The sequence below is a fragment of the Sesamum indicum genome, linkage group LG11, assembly GCF_000512975.1.
Source record: "Sesamum indicum cultivar Zhongzhi No. 13 linkage group LG11, S_indicum_v1.0, whole genome shotgun sequence".
Classification (NCBI taxonomy): domain Eukaryota; kingdom Viridiplantae; phylum Streptophyta; class Magnoliopsida; order Lamiales; family Pedaliaceae; genus Sesamum; species Sesamum indicum.
This window is the reverse complement of record NC_026155.1, coordinates 5,301,616-5,322,511: the sequence shown is the minus strand read 5'-3', so window position 1 is coordinate 5,322,511 and position 20,896 is coordinate 5,301,616. Positions and strand designations below refer to the sequence as shown.

At 31.8% G+C, this 20,896-nt stretch overlaps 1 protein-coding gene across 2 annotated transcripts; it reads right to left on the bottom strand.

The window, feature by feature from the left end:
• LOC105173367 (furcatin hydrolase-like) lies at positions 4,400–12,131 on the bottom strand. 2 transcript variants are annotated; one of them, XM_020697709.1, is made up of 13 exons: positions 9,707–9,853; positions 9,553–9,622; positions 7,642–7,700; positions 7,438–7,513; positions 7,135–7,212; positions 6,950–7,037; positions 6,608–6,866; positions 6,402–6,517; positions 6,113–6,327; positions 5,594–5,625; positions 5,402–5,505; positions 4,910–5,012; positions 4,400–4,421 (listed from the first exon to the last, which is right to left on the bottom strand). In XM_020697709.1, exons 1-12 carry the CDS (start codon positions 9,848–9,850, stop codon positions 5,003–5,005), a joined length of 1,251 nt encoding a protein of 416 aa, XP_020553368.1. In that variant the 5' UTR covers positions 9,851–9,853; the 3' UTR covers positions 4,400–4,421; positions 4,910–5,002. The 2 variants fall into 2 exon arrangements, with proteins under 2 accessions (XP_020553368.1, XP_020553369.1); XM_020697710.1 differs by lacking the exons at positions 7,642–7,700; positions 9,553–9,622; positions 9,707–9,853 and adding an exon at positions 12,126–12,131 and having other exon boundaries at positions 7,438–7,510.

Below are 20,896 nucleotides of genomic sequence, written 5' to 3'. Positions count from 1 at the left end.
TTGCTCAGGGAGACATGTCCCTGACATCGTACATGACAAAATTTAAGAAGCTGTGGAGTGAGTTGTTGTGTTTGTCATACACCGAGTTGCACATGTGGGGAGCGTTCTTGTGGAGTTAACAAAGCCATTCTGCAAAGGAGGAAGCGACTCAATTGCTGCAATTCCTTATGGGGCTTCATTAAGTTTATGATGCGAAAAGAAGCCAATTTTTTTATGCAAGATCCATTGCTTAATATGGAGCGAGCTTTTGCGATGCTATATACTATTGAAAAACAAAGATTAACTAATATAGCACTCTTCGGGTCATACAGCGTATCATCTTGCATTTAAGGATGGCAGGCGAGAATCTGCGAACAAGTTTCCAAGTAGGAGGAGGTCGCATGTGGACAAGCGAGCTACGACATGTTCTCACTATCATAAGTCTGGACACACTCGGGAAACTTGTTTTCAACTTCATGGCACCCCGGACTGGTATAAGACTTAAGTGACAACAGAAAGGTAAAGGCATCTAGTTCTGGTGTTAAAGGGTTTGCAGGAGCAGCAACAAATGATAAGATCGCTGGAGGACGAGCTCCTACCAAGCAGATCGTTGAACTCATGAGCGATCTCCTCAGACTTATGCAGAAGGAGGAGATGCATTCAGACCCTCTTAACAATTCTGCCAATTTTGTATGCACTGATGATGATTTTGCTGGTAATATTTCTAAACACTCTGTTAATGATCTGAGTTACTAGATTATAGATACTGGAGCCGCTAACCACATATGTGCTGACCTCGATTTATTCCATTCCTACTCTAAACCTTCACAAACTTATACCATTATCTTGCCTGATGGAACAAAGAAAGATGCATCATATGTTGGTGAGGTACATATTAATGCTGAGGTCGTTTTTCAAGATGTTCTCTATATTCCCTCCTCTGTAAATTTGCTTTCTGTTACTCAACTTTGTCGCAAGAATTCTTATCATTTTCACTTTACTAATACAAGTTGTATCTTGCAGGACCAGGTCACTAGGAGAAACCTGGTCGTGGGATTTATTTCAAGGAACTTGTATGTCCTTAAACAAGAGTATTTTTCTCCTTCTATACAGCGACCTGCGACCCACTATCTTAATACTTCCAGTTCTTACTCTGCTGCCAGTAATGTCTCTTTTTGGCATCATAGACTAGGTCATGTACCTTTAACAGTATTAAATAAAATTCCTTAGCTCCATTTGAATGAAGTTTCATTGTCTCTATCTTGTGATACTTGCCATAAAGCTAAGCAAACACAAATTCCTTTTCCTTGCAGTAACACACGATCTGCTGCACCTTTCGACCTCATTCATGTAGACCTTTGGGGGCCTTCCAGAATTCCCACACTTTCTAATTGTAGCTACTTTCTGACTATCATGGATGACTGTAGTCACAGTCTCTAGACCTATCTTATACAGCATGAGAATCAGGTTGCTTTCACTCTTAAGATTTTTTTTCTCTCATACACACTCAGTTCAATCGATCTATAAAGATTATGCGATCTGACAATAGATCTAAGTTCTTAAGTCGCAGTTGTCGCGACCTCTGTCATACACTGGGGATAATTCACCACACTTCTTGTGCTTATACTCCTCAATAGAATGGTAGAGTTTAACGCAAGCATCGCCATCTACTCGATGTTGCACGAGCTCTACTATTTCAAGCCTCTTTACCTACAAAATTCTGGGGGGAATCTATCTTGACTGCGACCTACCTCATAAACCGAACTCCTTCCAAACTACTTCAGTGGAAAACTCCTTTTGAACTTCTCTATGGTACCGTACTCTCCTACACTCATCTTCACTCTTTTGGTTGTCTATGTTATGCCACAAATACTAGCCCTCACAAACATAAGTTTGAGTCTCGAGCTCGCAAATATTTGGTGATTGGATATGCCTCCACTCAAAAGCCTTATAAACTGTATGATCTCGAGAACTCTTCATCTTTTACATCCAGGGATGTGCAATTCTATGAAGATCAGTTTCCTTACTCGAGCTCGAAAGCGACCTCAACATCCTAACCACTTCCCATAGTTTCTCCCCATGCTGATATCCTTGCCAATAATCCTCAATCATCCTCTACTCAATCTCTCGCCCCTACTAGGTCGCCTGACATACCCGACCTTATTTCTGTACGTCGTTCTGCTCACAATAGGCAGCGACCTACTTGGCTCAATGACTTCGTCTGTCATGCCAAATCCACTAACTCCTCTATCTTCCTATCTCAGACTACCTCTGCATATATGTCTTTTTTGTGGCTTCACTGTCTGTTTTGCAGGAGCCTAGGTCGTTCACCGAGGCAGTTGTGCATCAGGAATGGAAAGATGCTATGCAATCTGAATTAGATGCCTTGGAGAAAAATCATACTTGAGAACTTACCACCTTACCCGAGGGGAAGAGGATGATTGGATGTAAATAGGCCTACAAAACCAAACTGCGAACTGATGGGTCAGTAGGTCGTTATAAGGCTCGTCTGGTAGCTAAAGGTTTCACCCAAGTTGAAGGAGTGGACTATGAGGACATTTTCTCTCCGGTCGCCAAAATTGTGACTGTACGACTCTTTCTCGCCATTGCTGCAGCTCGTGAATGGCCCATACTGCAGTTGGACATCAATAATACATTTCTACATGGACAGTTGGACGAAGACATTTATATGACTTCCCCTGAAGGATATGAGGTCGCACCTCATTTGGTTTGTAAGCTAACCAGGTCGCTACATGGACTGAAGCAAGCATCTCGTCAATGGAATATGGAATTCACCTCTCGACTTACATCTTATGGATTTTGCCAATCAGTGCACGATCACTGCCTTTTTATTAAGGATACTCCTTCAGGACCACTTGTGTTGTTGGTTTATGTGGATGATATACTGCTCATTGGTCCTTCTATTTCAACTATTCAGGCCGCTAAGACCTATCTTCACAATTTATTCACAATCAAAGATATTGGGGACGTTCGGTATTTTCTTGGGCTAGAGATCACTAGGTTTAGTGATGGTCTCTATATCTTGCAGACTAAGTATTTCATGGACATTATTCGCGATACAGGTTTATGTCAATCGCAACCTGCTTCTACACCGTTTCCACAAGGTTTGCGACTTCAATCTACTTCGGATGATCCGCTTCCAAGGCTGGATTCATACCATCGCCTCATGGGTTGTCTACTATATCTTGGATTCACTAGTCCAGATATTTCACACTCGGTTCAACAACTTAATCAGTTTCTCACACACCCGTGCGAGTGGCACTGGCAAGCAGCTCTGCATGTAGTTCGCTATCTTAAGAGTTGTCCATCAAAGGGTCTCTTCTTTCCCTCACAGAGCTCGCTAACACTGAAGGCTTATTGCGACGCCGATTGGGCGACATGCCCAGATTCCAAACAATCACTTACAGGTTTTTGTATATTTCTTTGACCAGCTTTGATTTCTTGGAAAACTAAGAAGCAATGTACGATATCTCGATCGAAAGCTGAGGCTGAGTATCATAGTCTAGCTGCTACTGTCTGCGAACTGCGTTGGATTTCTTATATTCTGGCTGATCTCGGTATATCTACTTCTCTTCCTATTGATCTATTTTGTGATAACAAAACAGCATTGCATATTCTGGCCAATCCTGTTTTTCACGAACGAATCAAACACATAGAAATGGACTGTCACTTAGTTCATGATGCTTATAAAGAAGGTTTCATTGCCCCTTCTTTTGTAAGAGCTCACTACAGCTTGCTGATCTCTTTACTAAGGTGTTGCCCATGTCTGCTTTCACGAGTTTGTTGACCAAGTTGGGCTTGTTCGCTATCGAACCAGGTCCAACTTGTGGGGGGATGTTGAGAGTTTGAAGATTTCATCTGATGAAGATTTGGAGGCCGTAGGGTAGTTTTTTTCTAGTTTTAGACAATTTCATGTTCTTATCCATTATTGTTAGTTTTATTACAAGTAGTTACAACATTTGTACATATAAATACTTGTATTATGACATATATTTTTGGTATTACAACATATTAAATTTTAGAGAGTTTTTCCTTCTCATTTCCTACATCTTTTGAGTTATTTTCTAGTTTTACAATAACCAAATACCACACAAATCAAACACTTCAACAAACAATGGATCCGAGATTTTGGTTTCATCACTAGAAACCCAATCACTCAAATCAAACATGGCTAATTAAAGGTACCAGTCGATCAGGTGTAGCTAATTAAACTCTGATCTTATTACATCAACGTATGTAGGCTCTTCTCTCGCTTTGCATTCAGAAAATTCTTGAACCAAATAGCTGACCTTTTAGGAATTCTTTTAAGCTTATTTATGAAATCAACATAGCAAATTCCAAATCGCTGGGTATAACCGGATCCCCACTCAAATGTGTCCAAAACTGACCATGCAATGAAACCCTTCACTCTCACGCCTTGCCTGTCACCACAAACACATCATTAGATAGTGATATGAAGTTGATTTCTATGTAGATTGATTTTGATAACAGATTACAGATTTTTACACAAAATCATGTCTAATATCAACCACTAATTTATATTTGCTAACTTGCCGAATAATTCCAAGAAAAAGGAGATATCATGGTCTTGTATGCATTTCCTTAATTTATCATATTTTTCTATGAATTTATTTTCACTTCAAACCAAGTTTTCGACGCAGACCCGCGCAAGAAAAAGAAAAGTTTAATTTATTTTTGCTAACAAGACCGAAATTTTAGTCATAGTTAAGAATTATATCAAATATTTGGATCATACTACTATAAAAACAAATAATTTTTTGCCAAAAAAAAAACACACATTACTTAAGAGTTATTAGCAAAGAATTTCCTACACATGATTTTCGTTTCTCATAATTTCCCAAGCAATTTAGTACAAAACAAAATTAATAAATAAAGGAATTAAACTTACTGGATGGCTTGGTGAACCGCCCGAAGATGACCATTGTAGAAGTCAACTCTCAGGGGGTCTTCAATAGCATGTTTGATGGTACTATTATTAGCGTCACCCATACCTAAATAATATTAAAGAAATTAAATCAAACATCATCTCACTACAAAAAATTAATCTTTTCTGTACATTATAAATTGTTATAATTTAAAAATTATTATAAACTAACACTGTCTACTATGAACAAACAAGATCGATGTGAAAATTTAAATTTGACCCGCAATTAATCAAAATTTGCCCGTAACTTTTAGTTATGAGTGTTGTTTTGATCCCACTTCCAAAAATAACGGCAAATAGTTGATGTTCAGCCCAGAGCTAATCAGTATTCGTCATGATTATTTACTTTTGACCATAATAATTATATTAATCATAGCATAAAATTATATTTCTTCTCATATTTATAACAGTATGTACATGCATATATGTAAATGAAGAAGAATGCTTTAAGTTTACCAGTTTTCTGTGATGTAAATGGTCGGATTGTTGTATTTCTCCTTAGTGTAGAGTAGAAGATCATGAAGTCCTTTCGGATAAATAAAGAAACTGCTCACTCCTGTCTGAAAATTATAATGTATAGATATTATAAAAATTAATCCGACAACATAGGTTAAGAAAGACTTATAAAAATTGTTGATGACAACTTACGGGTTTGCCGATGGGTACACCATTGATTTCAGCTGTCAAACAATTCACAAAAAATAATGTTAAAGTTACTATAGAATCAATGTGTCAAAGTGTTGCGACTAAACGGGGATTCAAGCTGAGGCGCCATCAATAAATTCGAGATTATGAATTGGAATTTTATCAGACGTACAGGTATTTATCTCACTTTATATAATTTTTTTGTAATTCGTTTCATTGATCTTAGCTATACTGGTCAATTGATCTATTATCTATGAAATTTTTAATTTTTTGTTATATTAGTATAATTATGTAATTACCATTTCATAAAGAAAAATCAACGTATCAAAGTTTTTCCACTAAATGGTGTTTACAACCAAATATAAAAAAACATATAGATGTATAAATTTGTAAGTTGTTAGTCCTTTATAAATAGTACTATTTTTTTTATTTTGAAAGAAATTTTATTTTACCTTTCAAAAATTATATTTAAATTATTTAAATTAAGATGTCGTTCTAACATATATAAAATTGAAAACATACTTGAAAGGCGAACCATATTGTCCGTAGTGCTGCTGATATTTCCAGTGCGAGAGAGAATGTGAGCTGCATAATTCCCAGTATAATAATTCAATCCCAAATAATCAAAGGATCCTTTGAGCATCACAGCTTGCTCCTTAGTGAATTTTGGCAATCGACTTCGCACAAGGGACTGCATGATTTCTGGATATTCCCCATACACTAAAGGATGGATGAACCTACAAACTCACACTCAAAATTTTGTGACAATTATTCAGATTTTGACGTTATAAACTTACATTTATATACTTACCATCCATATACAAAATCAAGAGCTCGTTGCGCTGCTTCCACGTCCAGCTTACTGCTTGAATATGGTACGAACCAATGAGTTACCAGTGCTATTCCTATTTCTCCTTTTTGAATTGGCTGTTACATAATAACTCAAAAATGCATTTAAACTTCTGACGTCCATTTATGATCAAATTGTTTTATGCATGAAAATAAAAAATAATTAACCTCAAATTTCCTCTTGTATAGTCTGGCAGCAGTTGCGTGGGCAAGAAGTAGGTGATGGGCGACAATATAAGGCTCAGTTGCTGAATTCCCTTTGGCACAGATAGCCCTATTGGAGCACCTCCCAGGGGCTAGGTTGCCGATGAAGCCTCCATCATATCCACAATTGGCGAATGTAAACGGCTCATTTACTGTGATCCAATGCTTAATACGATCACCAAATGCTTCGAAGCAAAGCTCCGCAAAATCTTGAAAATCATCACTGCCACCATAATAATAACATTCAGTCTTTTTATTTCTAAAAATGTATCACTTGGATAATAAATATATGTGAATTTGACTTACACAATACGAGGACTTAGAAAGCCTAAATACTCATCCTCTAGGGCTTGCGGAAGGTCCCAATGAAATAGAGTCACAAATGGAGTTATACCTGTCCATTTATTTCAATTTACAAACAAGACAAGAAACGTACAAAGTCTAAAATAGAGGAAATAATTTAAGAAGGCAAGATATATAAATTTGGTGACCATTTGCAAGGAGTTCGTTGATGACATTGTTGTAAAAGGCAATTCCTTCCTTGTTTATTCCCCCACTTAGCTTCCCACCTGAGAAATTTTAAGCATTCAAGTGTGAACAATAAGGTCTTGGTAGTAAAAAATAACAACAAAAAAATTAAAAAAAAAAAAAAAAAGATAGTGGAAAAGTGGGAATTATGGGACAAATGAATTAATTAATTAAATTAAATATTAAAAAATAGAAAAAATATGAGAAATCAAAGGGTATTTTCCCTATAATAAAGTATAATTAATAATAATATTTTCTGGTCGTACGAGGTAATATCCGAGGCCAAGAAATAGACATTCTGAACGCATCCAATCCTAAATGCTTCATCAATTTCACATCCTCTTGCCACATTAAATTTCAACCGTTGATCATGAATAAAATTCAATATCACCAGTTTCAGACAAATTAGGACAAAAGCATTTATCTTCAGTTGTGAATAATAATTTTATCAAATAAAATTTGAAAATTACCTTATATAGATGATAGAAGTTGTTGGCCACGTCTCCGTTGCTCCCATCCAATATTTTATCTGTAATCCAATTAATTATGGATTTAAATATTTCACTCCATATATAATCTTATCGAATTAATTATTATCACTAAATACATATTGATTAATAATAATATTAAAATTATTGTTAAATTACATTTAGCCCAATATATATATGTGATAGAATAAATTAATAATTTTTATTGATATTTACCTAATTGAGTAAAATATGAAATTATGACCAGATTATACCATCCCCCCAAGAAAGATAAATCTTCGGGTCTTATTCATTATAATATTAATGACTGATATTAAGTAACAATTTTAAAATCGTCATAAACGATATATATTGAGTGACGACAAATTTGTTACAGAATAATTATTGATGAGAAAAATTGTGCATAAAATTTTCATAATATATAATAGTTACACGTTTATAGTGACAACGCAAAATAGTGACAATAAATTATTATTATCAGTAGATTGTCAGTATATCATTAATTATTTTTAGTGACAATTTAATTTTGTAATATTTTGTCACTCATCCTTACTAATTATCACTATTAAAACTTTAAAAATTATTACACAAAATATATAATTAGTGACAATGCTAAAATTATCACTAAATAGTTTTTATTACTAAATTTCTATGTTCTTGTAGAGTTCGCGAGTGAAAAAGACAATCATTTATTGTAGCGTGTCGTGGTCACTAAGTACGTTAATTATCACAAGTTGAACGTGGGAATCTGTAGTCCCAAAAATATATATAATTATGACAATATTAAAATTGCCATTAAATTTTTGAGATAATTTCACTCTTCTTTCCTGAAGTTTGGTGTAATTACATATAGACCTCCTGTAGTTTAAAAAATTATACCTAGCACCCCTAATATTTGCTTCCGTTCAATAAATGAGTTCCTCCATTAGTCAAAATTCACTAAATTTACTGATATTAACAAAAAAATTGAATAAAAATTTATATTTACTGTCGATTGACTTATTATTAATATTACAGGTCAAATAAATTTTATTATGATCAAATTACCCTCATACGTTACCCCATAAAAGGAAGTATATCTTCATCGTTATAAAAGTAGTTTAGTTGAAAAAAATTTGTTGAACTTGTAATAAATCAATCGAGGGAAAGTCTCAATTTTCATTCAATTTTTTTGTACATATCAGCAAATTCAGTGAATTTTCACTAACGGATGGACTTATTTATTAGATGGAAGCAAACCTCAAGGGTATCAGATATCATTTTTCAAATAATAGAAAGTTTACGTGTAATTACACCGAACCTTGATGAAAAAAAGTGTTATTATTCCTTAACATTTTTATCACTAATTTTATTTTCCTGTAGAGTTCGTGAGTGAAAAGCAATCATTTATTGTAGCGTGTCGTGGTCCCGAATAACCTGGTACGTTCATTATCATAAGTAAAACGTGGAAATTTCGAGATTCCAAAAATATCAATTTGTTTAATTTGAGTCGAAAAAGAAATCATTTATTGTCCTATGTCTCTTTCATACACAACTTGCTTTTGTGAGAGTGATAAATTATTGATACTGAATAATATATGTAAATAAATTAATAAATTTTTGCTGTTGTTTATCCAATTAAATAAAATATAGAATTATGGCCAGAAACAATAGCTAATAATCGTTGCACAGTCGTAGTTGATTAGTATTCGCTATAAATTTTTACTCTTAATTGTATGGTAATTAACCCTAATGAAAAGTCATATTTCTTTTAGCGCACGGAGTTGTAGTTTTTTCTTTCTTTTTAATATGGTTAAAAGACAGAAGAAGGAGGGCGAACATAACCAATTTTCATACATACATAGAAAATTTTCAGGATTATGAAGCAACTATAGAGAGCGAGAAATTAAGAACCTGCATATTTGTGGGTGTAAGTATCCCATATACTTAGTCCTCTGCCACCTTCGAATGCAGCACCCTCGTACTAGAGATCAAAAAATCATTTATTTAGACGTAAAAGTAAATGTAATTGGAAAAACAGTTAGACGAAAATAATCAGTATATATACTTGATATGCGGACGAAGCAGCTCCGAACAAAAATCCAGCTGGAAACTCACTACGATTGAAATGGCCGTAGCTGAATCCGAGCAATGATGAGGAAACCAAGATTAGCAGAAATGTAGTAAAAATAGAGCTCACTGTAGTTGCCATGTCGTTGTTTCCTTCTACTGTTTGGTGAGGCCCAAGTGAACCTTTAAATAGAGGGGTGTGGGGGAGAGGAATTCTGAAAGTAGAAATATTCAAAAAAATATTTATAAAAATTAAACTATCAAATGCCCTCTTATGATATAATATAAAATTCAAAAAACTCCCTCACGACGATTTGATTACGGATTTGCCAACATACCTTTTTTATATATATATATATATATTTACCCTTCTCTCACATCTAATATATAATATTATATATATTTATTAATAAAAAAATATTAATTTTTATATAAGAATTCTTTAATTAAATATTATATATTTTTATTAATAATAAAATATTATTTTAATTAAATTAATTTAAAGTTAATTTATATGTTTGAAAAAAAAAAATGTGGTCACTGCTGTCGCTGCTGAAACGGAGGATGTGGGACCACGCCCTCCTCACCCTTGGGCGATGGCCGTGGGGGGAGGAGGGGGGTGGGAAGCGAAATAGGTGGGATTGGGGGTGGGAGACGGGGGGTTATAATTATTATTTTATATTTTTTTTATAAATTATAATTATATATATTGTAAATATATTTTAATAGTTATAAATTATACATATTATAAATTAAAATAATTATATATTAATAAGCCTAGCTTGATCGGTTGACTAAAAGGGGAATTTTAATTATTATTTTTAGAAAATAGGCTCAAGTTGACCAGGAGACAGTGTCATTATTTATTCATAACGTAGGAAAATTTTTGATATTTTAATATATCACAAGGGGTTAAAATGAATTTAACCCTTTTTTGTTGTAGTAGTTGGGACTTCGAACAAGCCACACCAGTGAACTCCGACAACATCAACATTTGATTTTTCTCTTACACAAAACTATGGAAAAATATAATATTATTGACAAAATATTATGTGATAATTTTAAAATTGGTATTAAAAATCTATAATGTGTATTAGTGGAGAGGGATCTTTCGATGTCCAAATTAATTTTGATTTGCTATTTTTTTAATTTTAAATAAAAATTATTTTTAACATCCCACTCATCATGAGTTTCCATAACTACCATTTGATTGTTTTTTTTCTCATGAAGTTTTATTTTATTTTAGGTAATTTTTAATTCCAAAAAAAATATATGATATAAAGTACTTTATTTAAATATTTTTTAATAAATTATGCACATGCATATATGAATATATAAATTTCATTTAGAAAGCTTTGCGTGAATGCTTTTTATATGTTGCAGATCCTAGTTATTCTAAGACGTAAGTTGTTGACATTCTCAAAGAAATAGATAGTAAAATAAATTATATTTATCGGTAAGTATCACTAATAATTTTTCTATTTCATAACTTATCCTATTTGATCATTTATATAGGTTTATGTTGAAGATTACATCACCTATTTGCGTATTGGGTTTCTATAGATTGAAAATAAAAAATTATTTAAAACTACTTTTCAAGATGTGAGATACACAAACTGTCGATTTATTGATGGGTCTGGATAGGAGGAGCATTACCATTTCAATGGAAATCAATAGTTATTTTATTATTCCTAATTGTTGGAATGTTTTGGTTATTTGTAATGTTTAACTCACAACTTGTCGGTCGTTGTTGTTGGTTTGGGGAGTTTAGATGTTGATATTATTTGGTTATGTTCGTATGGTATAATGAGTAAGATATTAATTTGGATATAGAAATTTAAATAAAAATAAAATATGTATTAGAGACGAAAATAGGGAAGGAAAATGTAAAAGGATTTAGAGATTGATTTGAGACGGAATTAAGAAACGTCACTTTAGGGACGAAATTATAGACTAGTTTTTTCTTTACTCGAAGAAATCAAAGACAAATTACTCTAAAAATATGTGATGCTGTCTAGAACGGAATTTCTGAACAAAATTAATGATGGAACATTTCCATCTCCAAAATTTAGCCACCGAGCCTTCAGCCACAGAGTGCAGAAACTGATTTTTCCGTCTCTATTTATTTTCAACGAAGGAAACTTAGTTTCGGAGAAGGAAAGTTATGTCTCTAATATTTTGTTTTCTTATAGTGATGGAATCTGCAACACTTACTAGAATATATTAAGTGCGAACAACTTTGATCTTATTATAACATATTTATTATTAAAAAAATTATGCGTAAAGTTGTCTCTATATATAAATAAGGGGTGAATAGCAATTTATCCCCCTATGATATTAAAAATGAGCACATTACCCCCCTATGAAAAAAATATAGCAATTTACCTCCCTATACTTTTTAAAATGAAGCAATTTACCTCCTTATATAGGGAGGTAGATTGCTTTATTTTAAAAATCATAGGGGGGTAAATTGTTGTATTTTAAAAAATATAGGGAGGTAAATCGCTATTTATTTTTTCACAAGGGGGTAATTTGCTCATTTGCGATATCACAAGGGGGTTGCTTGCATTTTTCCCTATAAATAAGGGTAAATTATATTTTGCCATCCGAACTATACCCGTTTTTATACTTTGCAATTGAAACTCTTTTTTTGTGTCAATATACTATCTCAACTTTACGAAATTTGCAATTTACCACAAATGATTGTTTTTTTCTTGAATTTTTTGCTAGAAAAACATTATATGATATACATATGTGAAAAATATCACATTGCATTACCCTTAAATATCACAAATGCACTGCATGTAAATTTTTTTGTCAAAAAACTTGATTGAACACAGCTATAAAATGGAAAAGTGTAAAATTTTGTAAAGTTTATATGGTAAGTTGACACAAAAAAAGTTTCGATACCAAAGTGTAAAAACGATTATAGTTTAGTTTTCAATATCATAGTGGGGTAAATTGCTATTATCAAATTTATTATATTTCATTTTCTTTTTATGTTTAGTTTTGTTTAAGGTTAAGATCTTTTTTCTTTCAATAGTATTATAGTTTACAAATGGCATGAAGCTACATTCGGTATTATAGTTATGGATGTGAATGTTTTGATCTTTATATCTGTATTAATTTGTTAATAAGGCATAGCTCAATCAGCAATTAACGTTATATGACTTTTAAGTTGTGGATTTGAACCCCACCAACGTATGAAATGTATTTTCTATTTTAGCAGTAGATGTCGTTCTACTTTAATATTAAATCATTATTGATCAGATATAATAATTTGATATTAATGATTAGTATATATATGATTGCATAATTCTCCGTTGTTGTTAGATATTTGATATTGATAATTATAATTATTTTATTTTAATAAATAATAATTCATTGCTTTCCCTCCAAATAAATACGCACATATATATCTGTATTAATTTATAGTTTTATATATTAAATCATTTACTAATTATATATCAATACTATATCATAAGGGGGAGATTCCTATAATAACTACGTTGGTTGGCGAGATGTCGATTCCCTAAAATGTCCTTACCTATTTTTTCTTCTTTTTAAAATTACCGTACTTTTTTTGTTAGTAAGTTAATTCATTATTTATCGTCATATATATTTACAGTTAATTTATTTTATTCATGTTATCTTTTTTTCTTTTATTTAATTAAATAAATATACTAAATTTAAATTATACACATGCATCGAGTGTACTTCAATCGCAAATATACATATATGTAGGGGGTTGAATTGCATCGATTGTTGAGTGCATAATAGATATTTTAAGGACTATAGTTACAGAACTGATAATTAAATATTCATATTTTACTTAGTTTATGCAATTTCAAATTTTTGATCATTTTCAAGTAGTGATAGGGAGAAAAAAAAGAGAGAGGGAGAGAGAGCAACAAACTCACACGCCTAGCACGTGAATCTAAAATGAAGAAGACGGACATTTCAGTTTCATTTGGATTTGAGAAACTCGAAAAATACCAATCCTTTCTAGTCCCCAAATTCGGACTGAAAATTGAAGGAATACAGTGAAGCAAAGGCAAGAGAGTTGAAGACGGAGAAGATTCCGTAGAAAACGACACGTGAACCTTCACCCGCTTTATTTGCGTAAGTCATTCTAATTCTTAGTTTAGAAAACGTGTTTTTATTTTCCCGATTTTGTCGAAGTAAGGAGTGATGTGAGTTGTTTTTATCATGTTCTTTGTGTCTACAGCATTAAAGTTTTTGTTTGATTGGTTTGCGGTCCTGCTTGGCCCCCCAATGTGCGGTGGAAGATTTTCAATTTCTTTGTATTTTGAGTGTACAAACACGTGTACTATTTTTTTTTCGTTTTTAATTTATTTTGATATGTTTTATGGAGATAGAGAGAGAAAAATAAAGATAAATAAGTATAAGTTAGAAATAGTGTGTACAAACAAATATTTAGAGCTTGTAAGCTCTCAAACATTTTATAAGATATTTTGAGCACCTTATAAGCTTAACGAAACACCCTCTTAAACGTCATTTATTCTTATGTGATATATGAAATGAGCAAAAAGTTCCCTTTATAAAAAATAAATAGTAAACCTAATAATACACAAGATAAACTAATTTTTTTCCTTTTACTAACATACCCCGATGACACTACCATATTACCATGGGGGCAATTTAGCACTATTGCCAAGTTTGATTATGTAGACTCTTCTCACCTCATTGCAAACCTCAGTTTGTTTAGTCATATTTCGGGGTGAAACCAATACTCATCATATTTGAATGGATTAAATAATTGATGGCTTGTAATAATAGAATAAAATGCATAACACCCCCCTATATTTTAAAAAATTCATAAAATAAATTCTTTTGTTATGAGAATAGGCTAAAAGCCGCACCTGTGTTTTGTAAAACTCAGCTCAATCGCCCTCTCTCTGTTAAATCCAACTAACAGTGTTAATTTTTTAAAAATGACCGTTATACCCTTACTTATTATATATTTTTCTTATATTAATGACCGTTGGATCTTTTTTGATCAAATACTGATCGTTAGATCTAGTCAATTAATCTCAATCGTTAGATTTTACAAAAATAAAAGTTCTAGATTCAACAAATTATTTAACTTATATTATATATAAATAATTTAAAAGTTTAAAAATATATATTATTATTATATATTTAAAAAAAACTAACTACCCACCCCTACCCCATAGCCCGCCCTAACTCGCCCCCCACCCCAACCCACACACCTCCGACGTCCCCCCTTCTCGTTACCGACGGCTAAAATTATTAAAATCGTCTTATCTCCGTAAAGTCTTTACTAAATTAAGTGAGGTCAGTCTCGTTAGAATCGTCTTGAAAAGACGAATCTGATGCTAGTAGTTTGAAAGCGAGATGCGACCGGACAGTGACGAATCAACGGCAAACATGTTCGGAAGTCGTGACTTGAGCCCACTCTCTATGATTGACGAAAACTCAAATTGAAGTTATGAAAATGTTTGTCTTGAACAGAGGATTCGAATGGTACCATTGGCCGTCGAAAATTCGTCCGGACGGTGCCGAAAACGTATTTCTAAGTTTCCGGCGAAATCGCGGGTTTTTCTTTTTTTATTAATTTTTTAATTAATTTTAATTATATTAATAAAAGTATGTTTTAGTTAATTAAGAATATTTTAAATAATTACAATGATTAAATATTTTGGCTAATTAATAATAATTATTGTAAGTAAATATATATTTTAATTAATTAAAAATAATAGTTAGATTTAATAATTAACAATCATAAAATTATCTGAATTTAAATATAATTTAATTTAATATGGCAAATTTAATTTATTTTTTAAGGTGAGAAACTACAAAATGAACACACAAAACAAGTCAAAAAGCCCTTTGTATATTATATAAACCCATAGAGGGGTATTTTAGTCCTAAATATCATTAAATATTAATCTAAACCGCAAAAAGATACTACCAAACGCAGTAGACACGCGTCTCCTCCACTTCTCGTTAGTTGCTAACAGAATGGGGGTTTTTTGCTGACTAAAATAAAACAGGAGGGGGGTTTTAGCCTATTCTGAAAACAGGAGGGTGATTTTTGCATACTTTCTAAAATATAGGGAGGTTTTATGCATTTTTTCCTGCAATAATAATTGCATAAAATCCAACTGGACATGAAAGACAACATCTTTCAATTTCTACACTGTTCCATCGCTGCTCCTATTGCTTTTGGAGCTCATGGGGCTTGGAAGGGGGAAAAGGGGTGGTTGGTAGTGGGTTATGATTCTACTCAAAATATGCCATCTTCACTTAGGAAAGCTAGTTTGCTATATCTCAGTTCAGATATCAAAGATGAGTCTTAAGGATAAAATCGACATGTTAGTCTAGTCGGGTTCGTCCCCGATTAAGACCCTCTAACGCTCAAATTAGTTATGTTCGAGACCGAAATATGCAATTTGAAAAAATAATTGAGATAGAAAGCATAAAGTATCTTGCATTGAATGTTTCGGTTGTGAGTTATTTATAGTGCTTATTTGTATGAAATTGTTTGGGTCACATGTCATCATGCTAGAGTTTCTTATTCGCAATCGTGCAGTGGAGATCGACTGGCTCATTCGGACTCGGATTGCAGGTCTTTAGGGCAGGTAGGGTTAGAGAACCCTACCCAAACTTATGCCACTCGGGTCCCGTAGCTTTTTGGGTATTCCCATTTTTAAATGGAGGGCTTTTTTGTCCTTTTCTAGAAGGGTGAAGCAGTACCCTCTACAAGTTATTAAATGGACAAGTCTGACTGCTAGTATAGTATTGGAGAATTTAATTTATGCCACATTTTATATCTGTACAGATCCTGTAAATTTATTTAAAAATATAAAATACTTATTAGTTAATAAAGTATATAACAAATAATAAGTTAATATTAAATTTATATGAAAAATATGACAAAAAATGATCCATGAAAAAAAAAAAAAAAACTATCGATCAATAGTGGGGGAGTGAAAAGTTAGATGAATAAATTAAAAAATAAATAAATTAATACTAAAAAAGTACCCAAAAAAAGAAGAAAGACACGAAAAAAATACTCTCCCATAATATATGGTGTAAATTTTAGAGTTTTTTTTGTAGTTGACAATTCGAAATGTTGGCTTTTGCATATTGATTTATGAAGTTGTGAATTTTACATTACCAAAATTGAGTTTTTAAGGTGACATGAAGTACACTTCAAATTTGTTTTATAATTCTCATCTCCTCCATATATGAAATACCCGTTATATACAAATAATTATTGCATCAACAACAAAAATAAAAATAATATATCTATATTAATATTGAATTAATTAATGTGTATTATTTATAAAAGCATTTTAAAATTTTTAACAACTTATTTGATTCTAATAGTATCATGTCCATTTTAGTCATTTTATCTATAAAAGATCTTATTATGCCAAATACCCGAACATCTTATAAGTTTTAACATCTTATTTTATTTAAACACTTTATGAGCTTATTTTTATATGCAGAAACTTATAAAATATTTTAGAAAAGCTTAGTCAAACACCCTCTAGTCTCTTATGTTTTATTGAATATCTACTTTTGAACTTCTTTTCCCTCATATGATGTGAAATAAAAAGGTAATATTACACGAGAATTTTTATTTTAAAAATTGTATTTTAATAAATATTGAGAGAATTTTTATATATCTTTTGTAACAATTCACAAATTTCAATATTAATATGGAAATAAATTAAAGAATGATACTCTTATTGGTGTTTTTATATTTAATTATATTTTGTAATTATATCAAACCAAATAATAACATATAATGTGTGATGAGATTAATAATCTTTCTATTTTCTATGGCAACAAATTTCATCACACAAACCAAATAAGGCCAAATTGAATTGATAAGTCTATATTTAACTCAATTCTCTCTTAATTGATTTGTCTAATTTGATTTAATCATACGGGAATTTTAGTCCAAAATTCAAAATCCTAATATATCACGTACACATTAGGAAAATCGCATTTTTAGTCTCAATATAATAGGCTCATTTTTAATTTAATTTTGTATGTTATATTTTTTTCACATTGAGTCCTATATATTTAGAAAAAATTTTAATATTAAAAAGTTAAAAATTGGACAGAAAAATCACGTGGCCATTAGTAAGTACACGTGATGTTGTGTTTTGAAGGGCAAATGGAAGCTAGAGCTCACATCAATATTTTTGCACCCAGTAAATTAATTTTGCAAGCTGGAAAGGAGTTCATATCAACCGAGAGTAAAATAAGTTGGGTGAATGAAGAACCCAAATATTATTTACGAGAGACGACGTATTTTAGAACTTCATGTACAAACAGTAATCCAGTTAGATGATTTTACAATCGTGGAGGCATTGCACACGGGTGTTATTTTTTTATTTGACAAGATCCAGCAATGTGTAGAGGCCAATATTGTTACACCTAAGTTGCAAACAAAAGTGGTGCACGGAAGAAGAAACGGAAAAGCTTGAAGGAGTTATTATAATATTGCAATGACGAGTGAAAATATTGTTTATATATCGACGACGTCATGGATAATTATCTATTTTAGTCATTTGGATTGAGTATAATGGAACGGGTGGGTGTGTTTATGTTTGTTTAATTTGACTATGTATATGTTGATGCTATGTAAAGAAAAATCTAGTCTTAATTGTTGTTGTTGAACTCAATTTTGCAAGTGTATTTTTGTTATGTAATATAATGACTTAAAGCTAAAAAGTCCATGATCAACAAATGGAATTATACCAAAAGAGCAAGTTAAATAATTGCAATAAAAGAGCTACTGATCAAACTAAAAGGCTACACTTTTTTCTTCCCAGTCATGCCTTTGCATTGAGTGCATCCTCCAATCTCTCCTTCCACCACTGAGCTCGGCCCGCTGTCTTACTCTGTCGTTTGTGCCCTCACCCGAGAGTCACTCTCTCGATTTTCAGCTCTCTCTGGGGGAGCTGTACCTTACCCTTAGCTATGTCCCGATCCCTCACGCTTTTTAAGCTTCTGAGACCAGAACTCATTGTGATATTTTTTTGGCCATGTTTAGCATTGAAAGTGAAATCGGGCTCTTGCAAAAGGGACTGGTGATTGGATATTAACACCTGATGGTACTGTTGGCTGACTTCTAGGAAGGTTGAATCCCGAATATCCTCTTGTAGTTTTCATAGCTTACAATATGAGTATAATCATACTATTATCTATATAAATCAAGGGAAAATGTATATTAAACTTACGTTAAGATGGAGTTGGCAAAGCATTGAGCGCCTTATCTCATAGAGACATCTTCTCGCTTCCTACGCTCCTCTATCATACAGTATCTGTATTATCACTTCAATTTCTTGAGTTCAAGTTTAACTTTTAGTGGGTATATTTTTTCCCACACAATAAAACTATATCGATCCCTCACCTGTTTTCATGGATTTGAGAAAAAAAAAGTTACCTGTGAAATTTTCATACATGAAAAGTAGAATGCAATCGACTATTTAAATTGTTTATTAAAAAGTCATATTACATCTTGCCTTTTATCTCGTCCACAAAGGTCATATATTTATAATTTAATAACGAGCATACGTTTAAAAAAATATTTTATGTATTTGGTATAAATATTTTGTATAAAATTATAAAATTAAAAACTAATAGAAGATCGATCTAATCCTATATATATGCATTATATTATCATGCAAAGCTACCATAACAAAAATAATGTTAATAAAAAAATATATTAAATGATAATTTTAGTTCACCGGCAACAAATAACTTTTTTAAATATATTAGTATATAACAAGAATTTTGCGTTGTCACTATTTATAATTATTAATACTTTTATATTAATAATTCAGTGACAACATGAACATAATAACATATATATTTTTTACTGTAAGGTTTTCACTGAAATGTACGTGCTACTAACTTTGTGTAGTAACATATTTTATAACTAAATATTGCTAGCTAGTGACAGTTTTACACGATTGTAATTATAAAAAAAACTTCAATTGCTATAAAAAAATCTTTATTACTTGTACAAATAATTATGACAAATTTTATTACTATTACTTATTTTATTTTTATCACTAACATTTCTTTCAATAATGAGTACAAAAATGAACCATTCCTAATAAAAAGGCCGAATAAATGGGATTAGGACGTAGTCCCCGTAGAGGTTGGGCAGTCATTTTCATTTAGGATTAGACCAAGGATAAATCGAGAGAGCAAATAATTGAGTAGCTACCCTATGCCTATGCTCATATTTCTCTCTCTCTCTCTCTCTCTATATATATATATATATATGCTATTGAATACAAATAATTTTAAGAAATATTTATATTCTCCTCCTCTAAAGTTCCGTGTAATTACACGTAAATCTCCTATAGTTTGGAAAATTATATCTAGCACCCTTAAGGTTTGCTTTCGTCTAACAAATAAGTCCCTTCGTTGATCAAAATTCATTGGATTTGTTGATATTAACAAAAAAACTGAATGAAAATTGATATTTACCCTCAAGTGACTTATTACTAACTTATATCAAGTCAAATAATTTTTTTCGAACTAAACTACCCTTATAGCAATGGAAATATACTACCTCACATACATTAACGTGTGAAGACGTATGAGGGTAATTTAGTTATAAAATGATTTATTTGAGTTATAATAAGTTAATGGGGTAAATACAGATTTTTTTTTTCCAATCTTTTTATTAATATCAGCAATTTTGGTGAATTTGACTAATGGAGGGACTTATTCGTTAGACGAAAACAAACATCAGGTGTGTTAGTTGTGTAATTTCTCAAACCACAGGAGGTCTAGGTGTAATTACACCAAATTTCAGGGAAGATGAGTGTAATTATCCCTAATTTTAATACAAATTAAGTGATAATAATTTTAATCTCACCATGATATACTTATTAGCGACATAGATTATATATTAAGTTGCCAATGTACATAATTAACGACGTATATAAAACTAAAACTTGTTATAAAAAGGCCTAATAATTTGGATTAGGAAGTAGTACTTCCCTAATAAGTTGTCACTAAAACTTGTCAAAACTACAGAACTTTATTGCAATTACAAAATAAAAGCTCTAATTTATTGCAGTGACAGTTTTAATATTGCCACTTAATTTTTTGTCCTTAGTATTCTCATTTTTTGCAGTGTTGGCCAGTTGCTTGTATAAAAAGT